Source organism: Furipterus horrens, unplaced genomic scaffold (genome assembly GCF_987537825.1).
Source record: "Furipterus horrens unplaced genomic scaffold, mFurHor1.1.pri manual_scaffold_10, whole genome shotgun sequence".
NCBI classification, from domain to species: domain Eukaryota; kingdom Metazoa; phylum Chordata; class Mammalia; order Chiroptera; family Furipteridae; genus Furipterus; species Furipterus horrens.
The window spans coordinates 40,075,202-40,100,540 of record NW_028327180.1 but is presented as its reverse complement, the minus strand read 5'-3'; the positions used below and the strand labels follow the sequence as shown (position 1 = coordinate 40,100,540).

The following is a 25,339-nucleotide window of genomic DNA, read 5'->3' as shown; positions in this document are numbered from 1 at the left end:
TTAATGCCACTGAGCTGTAAACTGAAAAATGGTTGCAATAAAAAGAAATGAAGAGGGTGAAGGCCACCAGGCCAGATGCCGTGCTCACCGGCCCATCCTTGAGCGACTTGAGGATCTCAGTCCACAGCTTAGTGTTGCTCTGGTCCTCTTTGATGAGGCCTTTCTGCTGAGCTGTGAGGCTGTAAGGCTCCACCTTGGTTTTCTTGGGTGTCCTTCCTGGGGACCAGGAACCCGTCCTGCCGCCTCCTGAAACATGGCAGAATGGTGAGGGTGGGCAAGCCCCAAGGCTACACGGACAGGTTGCTCACGGAGAAACACCCACCTTCCGACTTGCTCTTCCGTTTGCCCTTCCTGGGGGATGTGAAATCCTCCTCTTCTTCCTCCTCCTCCTCCTCCTCCTCCACCTCTTCTGATGCCCTCTTTCTGTTCTCTTTCTCCTTCTCCTTCTTGGCCAGGGCCTCAAGGTAGCCTTCTGGATACTATAAAAGGACAAGGGCAGGTCATGAGAAACACACTGGAGCAGTGGGCCTACCAGGCAACCCAGACTCCCAATGGAGGTTTGGGGACCAGGAATTGCCCTACCCTGACACCTGCCACCTCCCGTGTCCCCTCACCTCACTGTCACTTCCTCCCCAGTCCCCACACCAGCCTTAAAAGCCTTAACTCTTTCTACCTGACTGCCTCAGATCTGAGACCTCCACTCACTCAACTCCAGAGCCTGGGGCAGCAAATCGAGACACATAGGAATGAAGCGCTAACTTGCCCCCAGCAGGGTGAGAGTGACACACTAGATGAGTCAGTGCACAGAAAATGCTTGGCATCAGATCCAGCCAATATGACAATCTAATTATCTTTATTATTTCTTTTACAGGATAGGCAAACTTTCCAGCAAGGGGTCTGGTGATCAACACATTTCCAGCTTTGTGAGGTACCAAGCTCTGCTATGGCCCGACAGCAAGCAGAGCCCATCTGTAAATGAACAAATGTGGCTGTGCCCCAGGGACACTGCATTTGCACACAACTGCCCCAGGATCTTAGCTGCCATCCAACCCCCTTTTCTTTTCCAATCCTCACCTGAGATTATGTTTATAGAATTTTAGAGGGAGGAAAGAAGGAAGGAAGGAAGGAAGGGAAGGGAAAGAGGGAGGGAGGGAGGGAGGGAGGGAGGGAAGGGCGGGGAGGGAGAAAGAGAGAGAGAGAGAGAAACATCAATGTGAGAAACATTAATCCGTTAGCCTCTCATGTGCACGCTGACTGGGAATCAAACCCACAACCTAGGCAAGTGTCCCCACAAAGGATCGAACCTGCAGGCTTTTGGTGTACAGGACGACACTCCAACCAACTGAGCCACCCAGCCAGGGGGAACCCCATTTTGATGGGCCTTGGGCTCCAAGTCCAAACAAGCATGGCTTGATTATAACCCTGTATGTATGGCACCTATACTTAATGTCTGATTCTGAAATCTCAAACCTTCTTTAGAAGAAACACTAAGTTGCAATGAAAACTAAAATCATAGATAAAAAGCCTACTCCCATCAAGACACTGATGTTCCATCCCACAGCTATTTTTCTCTGCAGCTCCTCAGCTTCTGAAATTACCCATGGTACACACATGTTTAAAAGACAACTCTTGTGACCCACCCCTTCCCTGGGGGTAGGTGCTATCAGAGTCTCAGTGACAATTAAGATTCCTTAAATAGTCCCAAGAGTTATCAGCTGTTTAAGTATCTCAGCATAATAAACAGAAAACACTATAATTATAGTGACAAAAAGCCCTATTCTGGCACAGGATAAATTCTCAGAAGATGGAAGACTCCATTTCTGTGAAGACGCTGAGAGGGACCAATCCTCCTTATCTTTACAACTGACTTCTCTACATTCCACCAGTTTTTTTGTTTTTGCTTTTTTTTTTTTTTTGAGGGGGGAGTTTCCAAGTTGATTTCAGACAAACCCATCTACTAATATAGCTATGATAGGAAGTCTGAATCTAGCCCTGGTTGGTGTGGCTCAGTAAATTGAGTGCAGGCCTGCGAACCAAAATGTCGCTGGTTCAATTCCCGGTCAGGGCACATGCCTGGGTTTCAGGTCAGGTCCCTGGTTGGGCAGGCAAGAGGCAACCAATCTATGTTATCTCTTGCACATTGCTGTTTCACTCTCCCTTTCTCCCTCCCTTACCCCCCCCCCAAAAAAAATGTAAAATAAATAAAATCTTAAAAATAAAATGTAAAAAAAAAAATAGAAGTCTGGAACTCAACTCTGAAACAATAAACACAAAGGAGCAAACACAAACTGCCTATCCCCGATATCCACTGGCTGAGGAACTGAAATGAGAACTGAAATGGGGCAGACAGCAAGGTGTGGGCAGCTCAGCCCGTGGATGTCATTTAGGATGACAGAGAAACCCAGGAGAGCTTCAGGGCCAGGAAGGCTCTGGCTGGCTGAGCATTCATGGTCCAGTCCTCCTTGAGGAGGCTCCTGCCATGATCCCCAAGGACCAACCAGGAAGACAAGGCTCTAAGCAGGACTGCTGGGCCAGGTGAGCATGGCCTAGACGCACCTGCATGGTCAGCCCCAGCTTCTTAATCCGATCCTTCCCTTCCTTTGTCCAGGGGCCGGGTTCACTGTCATCCCTCCGCAAGAAATAGCGCCACACCAGGAAGCCAGATTTCCCCTTCTCAGGCCAGTACCTCACGACCTGCGGGAAGTGAGAGCTAATGTCAGCAGCGTCTGGTACTGGAGGTGGCCCAGGCAGGCACAGGGAGGACCTCTCACCTTGTAGATGCCGTCATACCGGTTGCCCTCGGTGGGGGCATATTTGCTGTGCTTGCGGCCCTTGACATTGCGCACCACCCGCACCGGTTTCCCTGAGCGCCAGTCCTTGGCTTCAGCCCCTTTGCGGTCGTTGATGGGGGCACTGCAGTTGAGAGCCAGTGCCCTGGGGGGAGAGCCGGGGTTACACGCTATAGGTGGGATTGTGTCCCCCCAAAAGAGAGGGCATTTTAACCCTTGGAACCTATGAATGTGACCTTCTTGGAAAGAGGGTGACTGCAGATAAAAGTTCAGAGAGGGTCAGATAAATGAGGGGGACCCTAAAAATCCAATGACTAATGTCCTTAGGAAAAAAAAAGGGAATTGAGACACAGACACAGGGGAGGAAACTGTGAAGATGGAGGCAGCTGAGGGACACCAAGGACTGCAGGCAGCTAGAAGGGGCAGAAAGGCCTTCTCACAGAAATTTCAGAGGGAGCATAGCCCTGTGACACCTTGATTTTGACTTTGGGCTTGCAGAAATATACAAGAATAAATTTCTGTTGTTTTGAACTAGCCAGTTTGTAGTACTTCATTACTGGAGCCACAGGATTCTCGCACACCATGTAGGGAGCATGTCATCAAGAAAACAAGAGGGGGCAGTAAACATGGGCTAGCCAGGCAGATCTGTCCTGCCCAAGGGCATAGCGTCCTGGGGCAAGCCAACCAGAGGTCAGCCTCAGTGCCCTAACCTCTTTATTAGGTGTGAGAGAAAAAAGAGCTGCAACTATGTCGCTGTTTTCTAGGTACAAACATAACTTTTTAAACAGATTTCTTAGTTTGTATCCAGCAAGTATTAGTTAATATTGGCTTATGTGCAGCTCCTCACATAAATCTTTTCTGAAAACATGATTTTTAACAGCCACTGAAATCAAATATTCCTCTAGATAAATTAATGTGCAGTGAACCCTTCCCTTTTTTTAAGACATTCAGGTACTGCCCTCATGGGTGTGGCTCAGTGGATTGAGTGCCAGCCTGCGAACCAAAGGGTTGCTGGTTTGATTCCCAGTCAGGACACACGCTTCAGTTGCAGGCCAAGTCCCCATTTGGGGCTTTGCAAGAGGCAACCACACATTGATGTTTCTCTCCCTCTCTTCCCCTCTCTCTAAAAATAATAAAATCTTTAAAAAGACAGTCATTCAGGTACTGACATTTTGCTGTTTTACATAATGGTATGATAAAAATTACTACCCATAAGATTTTCCCAAAGTAGAATAAAAGGGTTGTAAGATCATTCTCAAGACCTTTCCATAAAGAAGGTGCCCATTTATAATTCTACCAATAAGGGAACACCAGTCTATGCCTTGGCATTCTCAACACTTTAGAATTTTTGGCCAATTTCACAGGGAAAATAAATAATATTTCACCATCACGTCAATTTGTATTTCTAAAGTTAAATAGCTTTTCGTGGTTATTGGAGATTTCCATTTCTTTTGTGAATGATCTGCATGTCCTTTGCTTTTTTCTATTAGCTTTTCTTACTGATTCGCAACAGCTCTTTACATATCATATGTCATGTTTGTTGCAGACTTTTCCCCCAAAGAGTCATCTGCCTTTTCATTTTACTTATGGTTTACTAATGCAATTTATAATATTTAGGTCATCAAATCTGTCTTTTCTTTTGGGCTTTATGATACTTTTTAAGCTTAAAAAGACTATCCCCATCCTGCAATTGAGGGGTCAGCAAACTCCAGCCCACTGCTTAATTTTTCAAATGAAGTCTTACTGGAACAAAGCCATGCTTGTTCATTTACCTAAGTTCTGCACATGCTTTTGTGCTCCGAGGGCAGAGCTAACTGTCTGCAACAGAGACCATGCCGCTCAAGAGAAAAATTTATTTTTATGCAGTGAATGAATTTTCAGCATCCACACGTTCCACCACACTATTCATGGGAACCTAACCTCCTGGACACAACACCCCAAAACTGAATCAACCCCTCCCTGTGTAGCCGCCAGAGGATGGGGCAGAAGCGAGCTGGTGAAAAAATAAGAAAAACTTTCTCTGCAAACCTGTTGGTGTGGGTGAGCTTCTGATCACAAGACTGCTCTGCAGTCCGCTTGTTTCCGGAAAGATCTCGACCACCGCTACCAGTGTATGTGAACGAGTTCCCATGGTCCTGAAAGAGAGAAGGGCAAGCTGAACCCTCCATAGAGGAGATTCCACTGAAAATAAATCCATAACACCTGCTAGGATGTCAACTGTCAAAGAAACATAAAATAACCAGTTATGATAAGGATGTGAAGAAATTGGAACCCTGTACTCTGCTGGTGGTAATGGAAAACGGTGTAGCTGCTGTGGAAAATGGAATGGAACTTCTTCAAAAAATTACACGTGATCCAACAATTCCACTTCTATGTCTGAATATACCCAAAAGAATTGAAAGCAGGGCGTTCCAGAGATATCTGTACACTCATGTTCACAGCAGCAGCATTCACAATATCCAAGAGGTGGAAGCAACCCAAGTATCCATTGACAGATGAATGGATAAACACCATGTGGTCCACCCAGACAATAAAATATTATCCAGCCTTAAAAAGAAAGGAAATTCTACAATATGCTACAACATGGATGAACCTTAAAGACATGATTCTCAGTAAAATAAGCCAGTCACAAAAGGACAAATACTGTGATTCCATTCATACAAGGTCCCTGGAAGTCAGATTCATAGACAGAAAGCAGATGGTGCAAGCCAGGGGCCTGGGGAAAAGCATGGAGAGTTAGTGTTTCATGGGGACAGTTTCAGTGGGAAGATAAGTTCTAGAGATAAACAGTGTTGATGGTTACACAACAATGTACATGTACGTAATGCCATTGAGATGTACCGTTAAAATGGTTAAAATAGTAATTTAATGTTACGTGTATTTTACAATTAAAAAATAAATAAAACCTCCACTCACCACATCATCTTCATACCCCCCAGCCAGGACCAGAGAGTATGCCCCATCATTGCTCCGGCCGTGGATGCCTGCTACATGAGGCCGATGGACCCCTGACTCACTGACCTATGAAAACCAACAAGAAACAAATGGCTCCTTCTGGACTGGCTGCTGTAGAAAAGTTCAACCCTCCCCTCCTGTTGCTGTCTTCAGAGCCAGTGGCCCAACCTTCCCACCGGATGCATCACACCTGTTACAAGAACCTCTCCCCTGAATCCGGGCCACAGCACAGGAGAAGCTGGCTTGAATTCCAGCTGTGCCTCCTGTTCAAGGGATGGCCTTCTCCAGGTAAGGGGGCTTCTGGAAAGCCAGTGCCTATTGGCCAAGCTCCAGAGGTTTGGGGGTACCTGGACTCTGAACCTCCACATGGTGCCCACAGGGATCCCCGGGATGGGTCCGTAGTGGTTGGATGGAACGATGGTGCACTCCTTGGTGCGCCCCACACACGCCATGCCCTGTCCATTCCAGAAACAGAGAAGAAGGAGCGCTGTGAGCGAGCATGGGAGGGCAACAGGGCTGCCAGCAGCATGCGGGGCCAGGGGGCCACCTCACCTTGCCCCAGTCTCGCTGTGAGGACGATGTGGCCGATGCCATCTTCGCCTTCTTCTTACTCTCTTTCAGCTTCTCCCCTGCCAGCACCACCTCGCTGGCGTCATTTCGACACTCAGGGCAGTACCTGTGACAACGGGACATCACTGCCTGTCCTCAGCCCACCCTGTACCTACTGGCCCTGCAGACATGACCCACTCCTTCCAGCTCCTTGCCATCCCGTGCTGTTCAAGATGGGGAATCTTTTAAATTTAAATTCATTAAAATTAAATAAGAAATCCAGTTCCTCGGTCATATGTGCCACACCTGAAGTGGTCAGAAGCCACGTGCGGTGAGTGGTTACCCTTGTGGACAGTGCAGAGCGAGAACTTTTCCATCATCACACAACAGTCTCCTGACAACAGAGTCCTGTCCCTCTCTCGCTGGGAATTTCACGGCGACTCCCAGCAGTGGGGGAAATTCAACTGGGGTGTGAGAAACCCAGGAAATTCGATGGGTACCTCATCACTGCCATAGACTCAGTTTCCCCATCTCCACAACGGGGAGTTGTGAACAATAGCCACCTCTGAGTTATACCGACAACTGTTAATAGGTTAGGGTGCTGAGACCAGAGCCTGGTGCACCCCTACATTTCCACCACATTGGCAGTTATAGGTCTGCGCCAAGAGCATCATGGCCAATAGGCCTGCTCGTGAGCAATGCTGAGAAGCTCGGCTCTCTGCTGCCTACCTGTAGAGTCTCCTTCCGCACAGTTACTGAGGCCTAGGCCACACCTGGAACATAGGATGTTCCCTCACCCCATTTCTCTCAATGCCCCTTGTGCGTTTACTAGGTGACAGACGATGTTAGTGTCATTTCTTGGCACCTGCCAGCCCCCTACCCCAGATAGCTGAGTGCCATAGCCCCCAGTCCATCCCTGGAGCCTTCAAGGAATCCACTCACCACTCGTCCTCCGCGGGAACACTGCTGAGGGGAGGGCAGAGGCAGTATATGTGAAAGGCCATGTCGCACTCATCACATAGCAGCTGCTTGTCAGGATCCTGCTTGCCCCCACACAGGTGGCAAGCACACACCCGGCAGGTCTTGCTCTGGTCATCCTTGCAATACTTGCAGGTGGGCCCACTCTTCCCTGGACACGAGAGCCAGGGTCAGTCAGCTCAGGCAGGGTCAGCCAAAGAAGGAACAGAAGCCCCCACCCCACACTCAACATGGAAGACATAGAAGACATAATCAGAACTCACTTCTCATTGGGTTTTCAACCACAGGGCTCCCCTCGCCTGGGCGCTCAATCTTAAATACTTCATCCACGAAGATGATCCGACAGTCATTGAGAGAATTATCCCTGTGAGAGACACACCATTAGAACGTTCCAGCTGGCCAGCCCTGCTGAGGCACCTCCAAGAGGACTTGGCCACCTAGCACATTCTTGGAGCCTATGAGCACCTCAAATACTATGAAATAAGAGGCTTCTCAGGGCCCTTGTGCATTCACGTAGCTACTCCCCTTGCCAATTCAAGTCCTACCAAATCAAATACAAGATAAAAGAAAGCAGCATAGAGGCCTGACCAGTGTGGCTCAGTTGGTTGGGCGTCATCCAGAGCAAAACATCTCTGGTTCCATTCCCGGTCAGGGTACATGCCTGTGTTGTGGGCCAGGTCCCCAGCTGGGGGCGTGTAAGTGGCAACCACACACTGCTGTTTCTCGCCCTCTCTTTTCCCCTGCCCCTCTCTCTAAAAATAAAAAATAAAATCTTTTTATAAAAAAGCAGCATATAAAATAAGTTTCATTACATGATGCATTGAGAGTAAGTTCCAACCTTCAGACAGAAGCCGACTGAACAGGGTCCATCATGCAAAAATTATAAAGGTACAGTCTGATCAATTTATCACCATCGAAATACAAAAGAGCTCCTCTAAGTTAAAATGTACCTCAGAGTCGACCTGACATCTACATCCACAACAGCCAAAAGAAATGACCACGAGCCACAAACACATGCCACATGGGCAATTCACATTTCCTAGTCACTACATTCAAAACGTAAGAACAGAAGGAATTAATGTAACATGTTTTATGTAACCAAATGTACATAAGATATCACTTCAATATGTAATGAATAGTAAAGAATTATTTATAGATTTTTTTAGTCTTTTTCGGCACTAAGTCTTCAAAATCCAGTGTGTGTTTTACTCTTATGGCACATCTCAGTGTGCACTGGACACACTTCAAGTGCTTGGCAGCACATGTGGCCCGCGGCTATGGAACTAGACACCACAGGTCCACATCTATCCACCAATTCACAGGAAATAACACTATGAGAATGGAGATGACAACATTCAGACTGTAGTTCTATGGGAAAAACAGCCAAACTTCCTCAAACAAATTGTTAAGAAAAAAGGGGAGTGGGGGAGGGGAGGACAGGAAATGTAAAGATAAAAGATTTAAAACATGTATCAATCTAACCGAAACCTGTGGACATTATTTTGATTCTGATCAAAATAATGGTTTAAAAAAAAGATAATTGGAGTTTGAACAATGACTGGATTTGTGTTATTCAAAAATTACTGTTGTAATAATAGCATGATAGCTACTTTTGAGTAATTTTTAAGAACTATGTTCTAAAATATTTACAAATGAAACGACTGAATGTGCAGGAGTTATGCCAATGTGATAGGGTGGTGTGAGTAGCATTCTCAGATGAAGGAACACCAACTCACTGCTAGCAGACCTACTGTCACTGAATAATTAAAGGGAGTTCTTCAAATAGATAAGAAGTTATAAAGGAAAAGACTCAGTGCACAAAGGAAGAAAAAAAAAACAGGCAGCTCAGTTGGTTAAAAGACCCTGATATGCTAAGATTTCAGGTTGGATCCCAGGTCAGGGCGCATAGAAGAGTCAACCAATGAATGTATAAATAGGAGGAACAACAGATCAATGTTTCTCTCTCTCAAATCAATTTAAAAAACAAAAAACAAAACAAAGAGCAGAAATGTGTACACATACAATAGATTACCCTACTGAAGAGTTTCCTAAATCATATGTGATGACAAAATAAAAATCAGAACACCATCCAATACACAATAAAATAAGTGACCCAGCCCTGACCAGGCAGCTCAGTTGGTTGGAGCATTGTTCTGATACACCAAGGTTGCCGGTTCAATCCCTGGTCAGGAAACATAAAAGCAGCAACCCGTGGATGCACAGATAACTGGAACAACAAACTGATCTCTCTCTCAAATCAGTAATAATAAATAATAAATAATTTAAAAATGGAAGAAAAATTTGCACATTTCACTCAAAGGACAAAAGTGACATTGGTCTGAGCAAACAAAAAGTGACTACAGGGGAAAAAGGAAGTGATAACAGTATGTCACATGTTTATATGGTAAAATTCAGAAAAACGACTAAGAAAACTATACAAAAGAAACACACTTCAAAGACTAAAATAAATCAATATACAATCCTAAAAAAATATTTAAGTAACCCCCAGGAAAGACAGAGAAACAGAAAAAAAAGAAAAAAATGAAAACAGTAAAATGATGGACTTAACCCCTAACATATAACTAACTTTTTTTAAAAACTGATTTTAAGAAAGAGAAACATCGATCTGTTGTCCCACTTACTTATGTATTCACTAGGTGATTCTTGCATGTGCCCTGACAAGGGATCAAACCCACACCTTCACGTATTGGATGATGCTCTAAATTAACTGAGCTACCTACCCGGCCAGGGCCACCAATTACCTTAAATGTAAATAGTCTAAATATGGCAATTAAAAGGCGAAGACTGATAAAGTGGATGAGAAAATGACCCAATTTATGCTGTTTACAAGAAACTCACTTCAAATTCAACTACATTGGTTAAAAGTAAAAGGATAAAAAAAAAAAGATACACCATGCAAACATTAACTTTAAAAAAAGCAGGTGTATTCAATACACACACACACACACACACACACATACACACACCACCCCTCAGATAAAGAGGACTTCATAGCAAAGAAAATTAGACAAAGAGGGATGTTACAAAATGATAAGAAGACCAATCAACCAGGAAGACATAACTATTCTAAATGTGTACATACCAAACAACAGTCTCTTAATTATGAAGCTCAAACAAAAAATAGACAAATCCACCATTATAGCCAAGGACCCAGACAGCCCTTCATCAACTGACAGAAGTACTAGACAGAAAATCAGAAAGAATTAGAAGATGTGAACAACACACTTAATCAACACAATCTAACAACAGAAAATACTTTTTTTATCTTCTTTCAAACAACCATAGAATATTCACCAAGGAAGACCCTATTCTGAGCCATAAATTAAACCTCAGGAAATTTAGAACTGAACCCTGACTGGTGTGGCTCAGTGGGTTGAGCATCATCCTGCAAACTAAAAGGTCACCGGTTCAATTCCCAGTCAGGGCATATGCCTGGGTTGCGGGTCAGGTACCTGGTTGGGGGCGTGCAAGAGGCAACCAGTCATTGTTTCTCTCGCACACTGATGTTTCTTTCCCTTTCTCTTTCCCTTCTCCTCTCTCTAAAAATAAGTAAATAAAATTTTTTAAAACCCAGAAGAACTGCAATCATATAGAGTATATTCTTTGGACATAATGAAGTCAAACTATAAATCAGTAACAGAAAGACAGTGCAAAAATCTCCAAACATTTGGCAATTACGTACCACACTTCTAAATAAGCCAGGAGTCAAAGAGGAAGTCTCAAAGGGAATAAAAAAATAGAGAACTGAACAAAAAGAAAAAATAACATAGACTATGTGGAAAGCAGTTAAGGCAGTGCTTAGAGGGGAATTTATAGCACTAAAATGCTTATATTAGAAAACAAGAAATTTCTCAGATTGCTAGTCTTAAGTTGCTACCTCAAGAAACTAGAAGAAGAGCTAAATCAAACCAAGGAAAGGAGAAAAGTAAAAAGACAAGAGCAGAAATCAATAAAATTCGAAACAATAGAGAAAAACAGTGGAACAAAAAGTTGGTTATTTTTTCACAATAACATCATTTGCAGCCTCCTCCCTGGTATCCCTGCTGCCATGCTGCCCCCTGCAGTCCATTCCCTGCTAGGCTGCTAGAGCAAAGAATCTTAATCATAGGTCAAAGCACAGGACTCCTGTGCTCAAAACTCCCCAATGACGGCCAGCAATAGAGAATACACACCAGTTCTGTACCAGTCCTGACCATACCCTGAATGTCCAGGCATAGGGAGGCTTCCAGTCTCCACTCTCTCCTCCCTCCAGCCCTCTGGCCTGCTCACTGGGCCACCAATGTACCAGAAATGGCCCTGCCCCAGAGCCTTTGCACCTGCTACCTGTGCTTGGGACAACATTGTCCAGAAATGTGTATCTTTATTCGCTATAAAACATGGAATATTAATTCAGCCACTGAAAAGGAAAGTCTGACACAAGGATGAACCTTGAGGACATTACACTCAGTGAAATAAGCCAGACACAAAAAGACAAATACTGTGTGATTCCACTCATAGGAAGTCCCTGAAGGAGGGACAGAAAGAAGATGCTGGGTGTCGGGCTGGGGGAGGAAGATGGGAAGTCAGTGTCTGGAATGATGAAAAAGTCCTGGAAATGGGATTAGTGTTGATGGTTGCACAACAATGTGAATGTACTTAATGCCCCTAAAACGGACACTTAAAAATGGTTAAGATGATAAATTTTGTTACGTATTAATTTAACACATACACACAGAGAAAAGTAAAGTAGAGCAGAGCCCGGCAAACATCTTCTGCAAAGAGCCAAAAAAGTAAATGTTTTGAGTCTCCTTCCCAATTACTCAAATGTGCACTTGCAACACAAAAGGAGCCACAGATAACCAGCAAACAGATGGGCATGGCTGTGTGCCAATAAAACTTTATTTGCCAAAACAGGCAAGGGTCTGGATCTGGCCTGCAGACTGCGGATCCTGGATGTGAAGCACACCGCTATGTGGGCTTGTTTATGTAGATGTTTATGCTTGTTTTACACAGAATGTCCCTGGAAGGTCATAGGAATGGTCATGTCTCCAGAAAGGAGAACTGATGACCAGGGGACAGAGAGGAGGAATATTCACTGTGTGGTTTTCGGTACCATCTGGATTTTGACTCATCTGAAGTTATTATCTACTTGCCAAATCTGAAACAACGAATAAAAAAGAGCAAGGAAGGCTGAAATCTCCGCCTGGGGCTCAGAGATGGCTCCCCGAGAAGGGGCATGAGGGGGTCAGTCTTAGAAAGACCACAAATGAGTGAGCAGGAAGTTGGAGTGGGGCCCCAGAGGGGAGGCTAGGAAGAGAATGAGGGCTCTTCCCAAAGAGCGCTGGCTGGACAGCCACTCACCCCAGCCTGACGTTGGCATACAGCTCCCGCGCTGTCCGGGTCTCACGCTTCCGCACAATCTCTGCATCATACCAGAAGCCCCGGTCCTTCGGGTTGTCAGGGTTGTAGTTTACCATGACCTCCTGGCCCACCTCTAGCTCCTGCCACTTGAGGATATGTCGGGCACGGGCACGGACGTCCCGTGAGCTCATCTGGACCACACCATTCTCTGGGTAGCTGGGAGGAAAACCAGACCCCAAAGTAAGAACAGACCACTTTCCCTCCTCAGAGAGAGAAGCAAGGAGAAGGCCACATATAACACAGGTGCGGGTTATTCTCATCACAACAGCAAGTCCCTTCCCCGAGTATCTCATTTGCTGGTGTCAAAAATACACAGGTACAGAAGACAGGTTTCAATTACAAAAGGTGTTATGTATGGGTTGATCTGTATCCCCCAAAAAGATATGCTGGAGGTCTAACCCTTGTACCTGTGAATAGAATCTTATTTGGAAATAGGGTCTTTGCAGATGTAATTAAGTTGAGGTCACACTCCCTTAATTCACAGACACAGAGAATGACACATGAAGGCAGAGACAGAGACTAGAGTAATGTGGCCACAAGCCAAGGGCTGCTGGCCACAACCAGAAGTTGCAAGAGGCAGGAAAGGACTCTCCCCTACAGGTTTTAGAAAAATCATGATGCAGCTGACACCTTCACTGTGGCTTCCAGAACTGTAAGAGAATGATGTCATTATAAACCATGCAGTCTGTGGTATTTTGTTATGGCAGCCCTAGGAAAACTGATACAGAAAGAAAACCTAACTTTTTCCACATGCACATATTAAAAATAATTTTCGCAGAAGGACGTACATTATTTCACTTATGTAAATATACTGGATATTAGGATACAATAAGTCATTATTCTGGATATGCAGGAATATTCCGACAGCCTCATAACAGGCATAAAATAATTGGGCTGAAAGAAACATTCTATCAGAAACGGAGTTGAACTTCAAATCTATTATATGTAGCTATATCACCTAGCACTCATTATTTTCGCTAGTAAACCACCAAGAACAAGGGTTGCCAAACTTTTGTTGTAAAGGGCTAGATAGCAAATATTTTTGGCTTTGTGAGCTAGGTCTCTATCATGAATACACAACTGTGCTGCTATCACCAAGAAAGCAGTCACAGACAATATGCAAACAAATGGGCATTGATGTGTTTCAGTAAAGTGTGATTTACAGAAACAGGCGGTGAGTCAGATTTGGCCCTCAGGCCTTAAGTTTGCATTCCCTAACAAAGAGCATGGGAATCTTGTGTCTACTGTGATTCATTATTCAATTACTTTAATAGTGTTTCCAGAGCTAAGCTTAGTATATGCCAGAAACTGGGATAAGCAGGAAGGACCCAGCAGAGAACCAGATGAAGCTCCTGTGCCCCCTAGAATGTGAGCTCCCCATAGGCAGGCATGCTAGCCCTCTGTTAGAACCAAATTGCATGCCCCCTCCAATTCATATATTGAAGCCCTAATCCCTAAGTGACTATATTTGGAGATGGGGCCCTTAGGGAGATAAAGTTAAATGAGGTTATATGGTTGGGACCCTAATCTGATGGGGTTGGTGTCCTTACAAGAGGAGGTGACACCACAGCTCTCTTTCCATGTGAGGTCACAGGGAGAAGACTGCCAAGAAGACAGTCCTCACCAGGAAGCAACCCTGTCAACACCTTGATCTTGGACTTCCAACTTCCAGAACTGAAAAAATAAACGTCTGCCATTTCAGCTGCCCAGCACACGTCATATGTTGTTATGGTAGCCCAAGCCTACTAAGACACCCTCTGTGTTCCCAGATAGGAATTCCCTGTGCCTAGCACAAGGCCTGACGCACACAGTAAGTGCTCAATAAGTAGTCATGCATTCCAGTGAGGGAGAGAGATGACAAATATGTAAGATGGTTTCACATGGTACCAGTGATATGAGGAAATGGATGAGGGCAGAGTTCTGACTGGAAGATCAGAGTTCCCCCAAGGAGACCAGAGGAGGGGTCGGCCTAGCTTTTGGTCCCCATGACACTAGTTCTCTAGGGCGTGGCCTCCTGTGTGGTTTGGAAGCAGGACTGTGGAAGCCTTGAATCCTGACCATTGTCCCCAGGGCTGTACCAAACTCCAGGTCCTATATACAGAGTCAACGCCCCAGGCCCACTGCCTATAATGACACTCACTCATCGTATTTCACATGGTAGACGACGTCTTCTTCCAATGTGGAGCAGGCGGTGGAGCTGCCAGGCTCATCCTGGGATGGTGCCTTCCTTGTCACCCTGACAACCTGCGCCTCGAACCAAGCTCCCATGTTTGTGTCCCGTGCATCGACGTACTCATTGGCCTGTGAGGAAAAGGGCAATTGTCTCATCCAACCCAGGAAAGGAAATCTGATCAGCAACACTGACAAAGGCCTGTTTTGATTTTTGGCACTGGATGCTCAGGCCTGGGATGCAAACCCAAATGTCTGGAACAGGGTTTCTTGGCTGCCGCACTGTGGATATTTGGGTCACTCTCTGAGGGATCATCCTTGGCACGGTGAGGTACTGAGCAGCTTCCCTGACCCCACCCACCTTGATGTCAGCAGCACCCCCAGTCTTAACAACCACAGATGTCCCCAGTGGCCTGAGGAGCAGGATCAGCCCAGGGAGGTCATCACTGCCCATTTCTCAAGAGAACCTGGGAATCCAGGTCACTACGTAAAATTTCATGATCTTAGAGAGTGGTAGCAAATTCAGAAACTTTACGGCCACTGCGAAGGCCACAGAGATGACACCTGCAGGCCCAGACCTAGGATTCTGCTTTAGGGAACAGAAAGGAATCTGGAATAGCATGTTTCTGCCAAAGAAACTTTAGGAGGTTTTCATGGCAGGACTGGGGTGCCCAGCCCCAGGGATGGAGGGGAGCTGGCCAGCCCTCATGAGCTTATGGCTGGGTGTTGGGGAAGCTAGAAGACAGAGGGGCATGGGCAGTGCTTCTCAGGGGTGCAGAGACTGGCCAGGCAGGGAGCACCCCCAACCCCAAACCTTCTGCAGGAGCCTCACCTTGTACAGGCCCAGTTCTGTCTCATCCCACACATCCTCATCCGCTAAGCCTGTCTTCCCGTCCGCCTCCACAGCCACCTCGCCACTATTCGAGGACTTGTCCGACTCGCTCTGGCCCAGGCAGCAGCCAGAATCCGTGTCAGAAAGCTCAGAGTCTCTCTCCTTGCTGCTGCTGCTGCTGGCAGGGAGCACAAGGCTCTGCCGGACCAGGAGCTGGATGGTGTCATTCAGGCGAACATCGTAGTCAAAGAGGGTGTGGCCATCCTCCATCTGCAGAGATACCAAAACACCCACCAGACGTTTAGTATAATAGTCTGCTGGATGACAGGCAGCAGGAACAGGCCCTGAGCAAAGGACCAAATCTGCCTTTGGATTATGGGACAATAGAACCTGTCCCTTCCTGGGCATGCACACTGATATTCCCTACACAGGGTGCAAGGACCCTCTCAAATGAGGACTCCTGGTGTCATATGGTGAATATCCCCACAAGCACACAACATAACCCTGCTGTGCTGTGGACACACATTGGGTGTCAGGGGAGATTTTCTTAGTAGTTTGTGTTTGCAACTTTTGTTACAGTAAACATGCATGGTCTTTATCACTGATTCTCAATTGGGGGCAATCCAGCACACAAGGGACACGGCACGCAATGTCTGGGGACATCTATGGTTGTCCCGATGGGGTGGATAGGGCCAGAAATGCAACAAAACCTTCCTCAGTGCCCAGGATGGCTCCCCACAATGATCTGGCCCCAGTGTCGGCAGTGCCCAGGGAGGAGACCCACCTACGTGAGCCCAAGGAGATATACACCCCAACATCCACCAGTCTCCTTTGTAAGGCTCTAGCTCAGATCTTATACACTCATGGCAGCTTCTCAGATCCATTAACTCCACCCCTCTCTATAACACCTTTATGTGAATTTCTAATAGTACCCTGTGGCCAGCACAGCTCAGTTATCTGCACCCCTGGGTGTGACTCAGCAGGTGTGAAGGAGTTTTGTCTTCTGAGCTGCATCCCAATAGCACAAAAGGCCAAGGAGTTATATTTTATCAGAAACTATCCCACAGCACTCCACCAACAACCAGCAAGGACCTGCAAGTACACCTTGTTCTATCCAGGTGCCCCTAAGGCAGGTGTGTGCCCTCAGCACTATGACACTGGGGCTGGATCATTCTCTATGGAGGGCCACCCTGAGCACTGCAAGGTGTTGAGCAGCATCCCTGGCCCCCAACCAGAATGCCAAGAGCACCTCCAGTCAAAACAACCACATATGTCTCCAAACCCAGTGTCCCCTTGGGGCAGAACAGCCAGGTTCAGAAGCAATGCCCTAAAAAAATTAAAGAGGAAGAGAGGAAAACATAGACCGTCCCCCCCACTCCCCCCTCAAAAAGCAACTTTCCCTCCTTCCCAATTTTTACCAAGGACTGGTTGCCATTAATATGCAAGTAACACCATGTAGGGGAAATCACAGTGGAAGCAAGTCCCAGGGTCCAACGTCATCCTTTGGTCCAGTGGTGGTTATTCTTTCCTCACAAACTTGAGAATCTGATGATGATCCCTCTCCCCCAGAAAAATGCATCTGAACATATTATCACTCACCTACAGATGCAAGGGCTGCCAGGGCCCCTCGAAACCCGCCAAATGTCCAGGGCCCACTCTACCTGCTCACCCAACACGAAGTGAGAGCCTGCAATGTGCCTGGCACTGCCCAAGGACCACAGGGAAGCCAGGGAGACTGAGATGCAGCACCAGCCCGGCAACACAAGGCAGCACAGAACAGCTATGACACCAGGTTAGAAGTGACATGAAGGGGAAGGAAGAGACAAGTCAATCTGAGCGCCATGCTTAGAGCAGCATGTTCCAGAATAGCCCAAGGATGGAAACAACCTGAGTGTCCATGGATGAGTGAATGGATGAACACAATGTGTTCATCCACACAATGGAGTATCACTCAGCCATGCAAAGCAGTGAAGCACTGACACTCACTACAATGTGGATGGACCTTGAAAACCTCTCAGTGAGAGAAGCCAGACACAGAAGGCCACATAGTGTGATTCAATTTATGTGAGATGTCCAGAACAGGCACATCCACAGACAGGAAGTGAGCTAAAGGTTGCCAGGGACTGGGGAAGGAAGATGGAGAATAGAGCAGTGAGAGCTAAAAGGTGCAGGGTTTCCTTTGGAGGTGATGAAAATGTCCTAAAATTTACTCTGGTGATGGTTGCAAATGGCTATATAGAGCAGAATATTGAACAACACATACTTTAAATGGATGAATTGTATGGTATGAGTTCAATCTCAATATTAAGGTTTTCTTTAAAAGGAAAGAAAGCCATCCAAAAAGGCTACATGACTCGAACTATAGATGGTACCTAACTTATGATGGCTCAATTTAATGATTTTTTACTTTTCAATGGTGCAAAAGCAATATGCATTCAGCAACACCATACTTCGAATTCTGAATCTGGATCTGTCCCAGGCTGGTGATATGTAGTCTGATACTCTCCCATGATGCTGAGCAGCAGCAGCGAAAGGATTTTGCCCAACCAGAGGTTAATATAAGTGCTCTGTTCATGGTGGATTGGGCTAAGCTGTGATGCTCATAGGTTAGGTGTATTAAATACATTTTTTTTTCAAGATTTTATTTATTTTTGAGAGAGAGGGCAAGGGAGAAAAAGAGGGAGAAAAACATCGATGTGTGAGAGAAACATCCATCCGCTGCCTCTCGCATGCCCCCAACCAGGGATGTGGCCCGTAACCCAGGCGTCTGCCCTGAGAATTGAACAAGTGACCATTTGGTTTGTGGACAACACCCAACCCACTGAGCCTCACCAGACAGGGCTAAACACATTTTTGACTAACAATATTTTCAGCTTAGGATGAGTTCATCAGGATGTAACCCATCATAAGTCGAGGAACATCTGTATATGACATTCTGGGTAAGGCAGAACTATGCAGACAGTAGAAGAATCAGTGGTTGCCAGGAGGTAGAGGGAGGGAGGATGATTGGGTGCAGCACAGAGGATTTTTAGGGCAATGAAACTATTCTGTGTAACACTGTAAAGGTGGGTACATATTATATAGTTGTCCAAGTCCATGGAATTTAGAGTTCACCAAGAGTGATCCCTAATTTAACCTATGGACTCTGGGTGACTAAATGTGTTGATATAGGTTCATCAATTTTAACAAATGCACCACTCTGGTGCCCAAAGTTGACATTAGGGAAGCTGTGTGAGTATATGGGAGACCTCTGAACCTACCTTTTATTTTGCTAAGAAGCTAAGATTGCTCTCAGAAATAAGGTTTATTAATTTTAAAAAAGATGGAAAGAGACAAATATCCCCATTGCAACTGTGACAGAGAAACCAGAAGAGGGCAAGCCAAATGGATAAACATCTCCATGGTTAGGTATACACCCCCTCATTTGGGGCTGATCATTCTGGGGGGTGGGGGGGGCATCCTGGGTACTTGTGATCGTGGAACAGTATTCCTGGCCTCTACCCAAACACAATGCCACAAACACCCCCAGTCATGACAACCACAGGTGTCCCCAGGTATGGCCCCGTGTTTCCTGAGGGGAGCTGCTCCCAAGTGAGAACCAGTAAGCTAGAGAGACCCTCACATGTGCTTGAGGGACATGGACACCAGTGTCCCTACCTGGTCTACTCAAAGAAGCTTTATTTGCAAGCAGCACTGTGGCTTCTTCATACAAAGGGATATTACACAGCTACATGCCGGTGAAACACAACAAAGTAGCATGTCTCACAAACATCAAGGGAAAGGAGGATGACTTCAGAGGACAAGAAATAAACCCAGCTACCTGGACAACAGAGAGGCAGTGGCAGAGCGGAGCCAGGAGGGAGCACATGGTCAGATCTGTTTCCAAAGAGCACTAGACAGAGGTCAATTTGGAGAGAAGGGAGGCTGAGGTGGGAGACTGGGAGTCGGGGAAGAGGGGAGGCAGAATGCAACAGAACAGCCCCTGGGGTTGCAGAGTGGGATGGAAAGGAGGGATCCTGTAAAGGCTGGGGCAGGGGAGTTTTGATTTGGGCTCAGCACCCACACCACTCTCCTCTCTCGTGGTACGTTTCTACTGACAACACCTCCCACCACTGAGCCTCTCGCTGGGCCTGACCCAGCCCCTCACCTCCACGGCAAGTCAGGAAGCCAGGCTGACAAGAGGCCCACCAACTTGCTCCGTGGAGGAGGCAACGTGCCTGCCCTCGCAAAGGTGCAGACAGAGGCACAAACAGGGCAGAATTCAGTCAGGAAAGGGGGCACTCAGGCTGGGCTCCACCTCTAGGACATAATTCAAACCCAGTCCAGCTGCTTCCAGAGGTTACTTCTGGAACTTTCCAGAAGGGTGCTGCAGTCAGCAGGAAGAAGCTTGCACAACTGTTTGCTATGGTGAGGGGTACTGTGTGCCCCTCTCCCCTGAACCTGCCTCCCCAAAGCTGTGCAGAAACGTTCAGGAATCACAATGGAGAGAGGCGGTGCCCAGGCCTACCTCATGCTAACAGGTCTGCATGAGGTGATTGAACAGTCTAAGGTTTGGGTCTGTTATCAAGATCCTGAAATTCCAACCAAGGCTAATGGCATTAATAAAAGCTATGAAAACTGAAGAACAAGTGAGCAGCATCTCACACTAGAAGTTATGATGTTAAAATTAAACCTTAAGTTAAAATCCTACATAACCAAATTTCCACTGAAAATCCCTTTAATTGCCTGTAGTAAAATATATAGTTGTGCCTAGATATCTGCAGGGGATTGGGTTCTGAACCTCCAAGGACACCCAAATAGTCAGATGCTCAAGTCCCATTAGAAAATGGCATATTTGCACATAACCTGTATTTACGTACAGGCTACAGCAGGGCACACGGAGCAGGGCACACCTCCATACCCTTCATTCACGTGGATTAAGCATAGTGCTTGGCACACAGCGAATTCAAATTTTGCTCTTTGGAACTTCCTGGAATTTTCCCCCCCAATATTTTTGATCTGTGATTGGTTGAATCTGAGGATACAAAACTTGCGAATATGGAAGACCAACTGTCGGTATGCGGTTTGGTGCAGAAAACCCAGTACTACAGATTCAGGTCTAAAGGCAAACCTGCCTATGGAATTTAAGTTATGTTTCTCTCTCTCTCTCTCTTTTAATCAAAGTATGCTTCCCAAACATTTGGAATTTTATGCCATGAGTTTCGTGTAAATCGAAATAAACACATGTATGATTTAACTGTTAAACACCCAGATCCTTCTGGAAACTTGTATTAAAAGCTCATTGTACCTATTGCTTCTCCCCACTTTCTGCCCCTTATGAAATTTTGGGGGATGCTTTTCAGGGTGCCGAGTACTGCACCAAAACACAAGAGAGCAGGAAATAAATGCCACCAGGTTCGGCATGTGGTGGTTCTCTGGCTGGTTTTATGAGGTGGCAATTTGGGTGAGAGGTGGGGGTACATAATGAGGGTGCAGGATGTTAATAAAGGTGGAGTGAGCCTGTACCAAGATGGAACAGAGCTGGAGGAGGAAAGGGAACCTGGAGAGAGAAAGTGAGAAACCACTCCGCCCCTCCCCCCGGGGATTCAGCCCCAGCCCCCCACCTTCCCAGCTCAGCCTCCAGGCCTCTGCAGCAACCTGGGGTGCAGATCAGACAGACGAACAGAGGCTGGAGAGAAGAAAACCCAGGGAGCAGGATCCCAGATATGACACAGCTGCCCACTCAGGAAGGAGCGAGCAGAGTGAAGAAAACCTGAACAGCAGACACAGAGAGGGCAAATCAGGCAATGACAACTGAATGCTGCCCTTTGACTCTGCAGGACCAAAGCTGAGGATATGCCCTGGTGAACAACATTTCAGTGATCTATAAAGCCAAAACTCTTGTGATGTCTCCACTGTGCCATTTCACTCCTATGGTCTCACAGGGGACAGAGGAGCCTACATGACGTAGGATGATGCCACCGTTCGGATGACTACGGAAGCATGCACACGTGAATTCTAACTTCTAATACAAAAAAAAAACCAAAAAACGATGGATCTAATCTCTGTTATCAGTTCTTTAGGGTCCTCAATTGCTTTGGAGGGTGGAGAGGGGGCCTGAGACCAAACAGTCTCAGTGCCCTGGGGGACTTGTTCCCCACATTCCACAGCAGTGCTGTTTCTGACAGTAACACCTAGCTGCACCAGCTCAGAGGCTGGATCAAAGCACAGGGTAATTGGCACACTGCCGCCTGCATGACAGTTCTGGCCTGCTCCTGATTTTGTAAATGAAATGTATTGTGACTCCTACTGAAACATGCCCCTTCATTTACATACTGTCTCTGGCTGCTTTCCTGCTCCAGCGGTGGAGGTAAGCAGTTCCACAGAAACAAATATTTACTACCAGGTTCTTCACAGACAAGGTTTGCTAACCCCTGGCTTAGACGGCATGCACTCCAGCTGGGAGTTCTCCGGGGGAAAAGAGGACCCTCCCTACTCAAGCAGCATGAAGGACAGGTTTCTTCGATGGCACTATCCTACTTGCTGTCTGATCCTGCCCTTCCAGTAGATAGGCAGCATTCTGGAAAAGCCAATATAGCCAGGACATTTGGTGGGTCACTGGGACAGAAATGACCCTCTCAAGGCTACTCCCAGGATACCATTTCAACTGATCTTCTTTTTTTTTTTTTTTTTTTTTTTTTTTAAGTTGTTGCAGAGTGTCTTCCAATCACCAGCTACGGAGCAAGCAGGAAATGGAATGGGTACCTCTACCAGGTGTGTTTTCCCTCCCATCTCCGAAGCTGGCAGAATATTAGCCATTCTCCAGACGCGATCCTGGGAGGTTTCAACTGATCTTTTAGGCTGACCTTAACAAAGCCTTTGAGCCCAGCAAGGCTAATTTAGCTGTTTTCCTAAATTATCTACAAAATTAAAAGTTCTCTACTGGGGGTGATTTTGTCCCCAAGGGGACACCTGGTAATGCTGGGAACATCTGTGATTATCACAACTGGGGGGGTGCTTCTTGCACTTAGTGGGTCAGGGCCAGGGATGCTGCACAACACTCCAGTGCCCAGGTCAGCCCCCCACAGAGAATGACCCAGCCCCCATGTCATGAGTGCCCAGCAGGACAGACCCTGAGCTGATTTATTGCGCCTTTATCATAAGCCAGGCATGGGGCACATTCCTTCACATCTTTCACCTCACTGAATTCTTACCAGGCCACAATTGTGGCAGGTCCACAAAATTAGCCCTGTTTGAACACAGTCAATGGGCAAGCCACTTGGCCAGGAAGCTTGGGAAGATTATGTAAAGCATAAAGCATTGTGCCTGAGCCCATCTGAGGCTATGCCACAAATGACAGCTATTGTTATTTTTATGGGCAGCCAAAAAAACAGGCGCCAGATGCCTCTCTTCTTGCCCAGGCTGAGCCTGCTGCCAAAGCCCCTTCCCCGCTATGTTCCCTGTATTTGTATTTCCACCAATTGAGCGACATAATCGTCAACCTATTCAACCTAAATAAACTGCCACAAAACCCTCCCATATCCTGAAGAAAGACTCAGCCATGTTCTGCTTTATGGTCTAAATCAGCCTCACTGTAGAACTTGAACTGCTATGCCATATTTCTTTAAAAAGAAAGAAAAAGATTGTGTAGACTCTCTAGAACATTCTGGAAAACCAACTCTCTTGCATCTGCTGGAAGTTGTACTCCTTTCTATCACTATTAATCCAGTCTGTTTGCAGACTTTACTTCCTTCAAGCTGCTGCTTGTGTGCCTTTGTCACCTAACCTCCTGTTCAATGTCCACACTTCCTAGTCATCAGGCCAGTTCCTGGCCAGGCAACCTTGGGGAAATTGCATCAGGCTCTAAGGCCTGGCTTTGTTACCCGGAAGACAGAAACGACTACACGCTCCCTCACAAAGCTGAAGAACGGGGCAGCAGGATGGAAAATAGGCCAGCAGTTACAGAAATTACATTTCCCAGGTAGCTTCTGGTAACTATAAAAGCTACACTGTGACAAGGCAATGTTAAGACCCCTGCATCTCATCACCAACAGCCTTAAGATTAAAGGCACAATGTATGCTGTCTAATGCACCTTGGTGTTGCTGTCATTATTATGCTTTGTAACTTACACATGTTACAAAGACTTTTGAATGGATCAAATGTTATGTGACGAATAAAACGATATAGGGGTTTGATTATGTGGATGCAGACATTTGTCAGAACTCCAAATGGTATGCTTAAGATACATCTAAATATATACAAATTTTACCTAAAAAAGAAAAAAAAAAAAATGAGAACCAGTAACGGTGAACTCTAGTTAATGACAGGCATGCTGAGTGTCTACGGGTGATGTGAACTAGTGTCTGCAGCTTACTCTGAAATGCATCCCAAAAAATAAGACAAATCAGTAGACAGATAGAGCAACACAGAGAGCTGTGTATACAAAATATCAGTGGTAAAATCTAGGGGTAGGGGTTTATGTGTTCATGGTCCTTTCAACTTTTCTGCATATTTGAAATGTAAGAATTAAAATGCACAGCTTCTGGCACACAACAGGCAATCATAAATACATGCAAACTTGAGGACTCGATCCAACCTGCCTTTGCAACACACGATGACCTGTTTAGCAGGCACACACCAGAGGTTTTCAGAAACTCTATGAAAAGACCTCTGCTGAACAAATCTACTAAGTGGCAAATCCGAATCAGTGTGGATGCCACAAAAATGAAGAGGCAGGAGATAGCAGCCCAGTAGAGCTCTGCTCACAGCCCTGCGTTTTCTCAACACTCACACAACTGCAGTCAAATCCCCAAGACTGCAGGATTGGCTTCCCCTCCCCAGACAACATGGGTTAACTCAGATTCTTAACACATTCAAGTCATTGTATGTCTCACAGGAAGGAGGCTAAAAGTATCCCTAGGCGCAGCAAACCCAAGAAATTAATCATCAGGTCTCATTTCAAGTAAGCACTCAGGATCTTCCCAGCCCCCAGAAATCAGAGCGCAAAGCGTTTATTTTTCAATCTAGACACCAGATGGCGGCAAGATCCAGTTCAAAATAGGACAACAAAGTCCGGCGCACAGCCCCATTGAAGACTTTTAATCCAGTACAATCTCTACAACACTATCCCTACAGTCAACCCAACTCCAGGATGGTCTCAGCAGATGGGACCAATACTATTTTACCATCTTCTGCCACTCAGGGAAATCTCACGCACAGTACATCCCCACCAACCCCCCCCCCAAAGACTACTACAAAACTGGAAACCTCCCCCAGTGCCACTGGAGAAAGTGTCCCAATTGTGGGCAGCCACTAAAGCAAGGGTGGCCATTTTTAATGCTACAAGGGGCTGAGGAGAGAGCACAAAGGAGACAGAGGAGCAAAGCCACAACCCCCCCCATCTCCACCACCCCCCACCCCTCACCCCGCCAAAAGAACCAGCCCCTGCTCACAGGCAGCCCCACCAACAGCAGGCCCACAGTGGCAGAAATTCCTGATTTGCAAGCACCGTCTCCCGCCTCTGAATAAGCTGACTCAAATTTCTAGAAAACACACCCTGTGGGGTCAAACCGTAATTGGTGCATGCCGTGGCCCACCAGTGCATATTTCAAAGAACCTGGTCCCTTCTGTCCTACTGTTTGAATAATGATTCTAGGCTCTTTCTTG

The 25,339-nt window shown here is 46.3% G+C and overlaps 1 protein-coding gene and 1 non-coding gene across 2 annotated transcripts in view; both read right to left on the bottom strand.

Annotated features, from left to right (window-relative positions):
* Positions 1 to 25,339, bottom strand: part of UHRF1 (ubiquitin like with PHD and ring finger domains 1) — a 65,161-nt gene that overhangs the window by 9,475 nt on the left and 30,347 nt on the right. The window contains exons 7-19 of the mRNA XM_090289409.1: positions 15,694 to 15,963; positions 14,833 to 14,993; positions 12,633 to 12,848; positions 7,535 to 7,635; positions 7,236 to 7,422; positions 6,297 to 6,420; positions 6,092 to 6,199; positions 5,706 to 5,810; positions 4,818 to 4,924; positions 2,772 to 2,934; positions 2,557 to 2,694; positions 323 to 479; positions 89 to 246 (exon numbers count right to left, since the gene is read on the bottom strand). Of these exons, the coding sequence (XP_090145535.1) occupies positions 89 to 246; positions 323 to 479; positions 2,557 to 2,694; positions 2,772 to 2,934; positions 4,818 to 4,924; positions 5,706 to 5,810; positions 6,092 to 6,199; positions 6,297 to 6,420; positions 7,236 to 7,422; positions 7,535 to 7,635; positions 12,633 to 12,848; positions 14,833 to 14,993; positions 15,694 to 15,963 (1,995 nt within the window). The remainder of the gene's footprint in view (positions 1 to 88; positions 247 to 322; positions 480 to 2,556; positions 2,695 to 2,771; positions 2,935 to 4,817; positions 4,925 to 5,705; positions 5,811 to 6,091; positions 6,200 to 6,296; positions 6,421 to 7,235; positions 7,423 to 7,534; positions 7,636 to 12,632; positions 12,849 to 14,832; positions 14,994 to 15,693; positions 15,964 to 25,339) is intronic.
* Positions 22,377 to 22,516, bottom strand: LOC149999724 (small nucleolar RNA SNORA7). Its single transcript, XR_016513823.1, has one exon. It is a non-coding gene; the product is annotated as a small nucleolar RNA SNORA7 (small nucleolar RNA).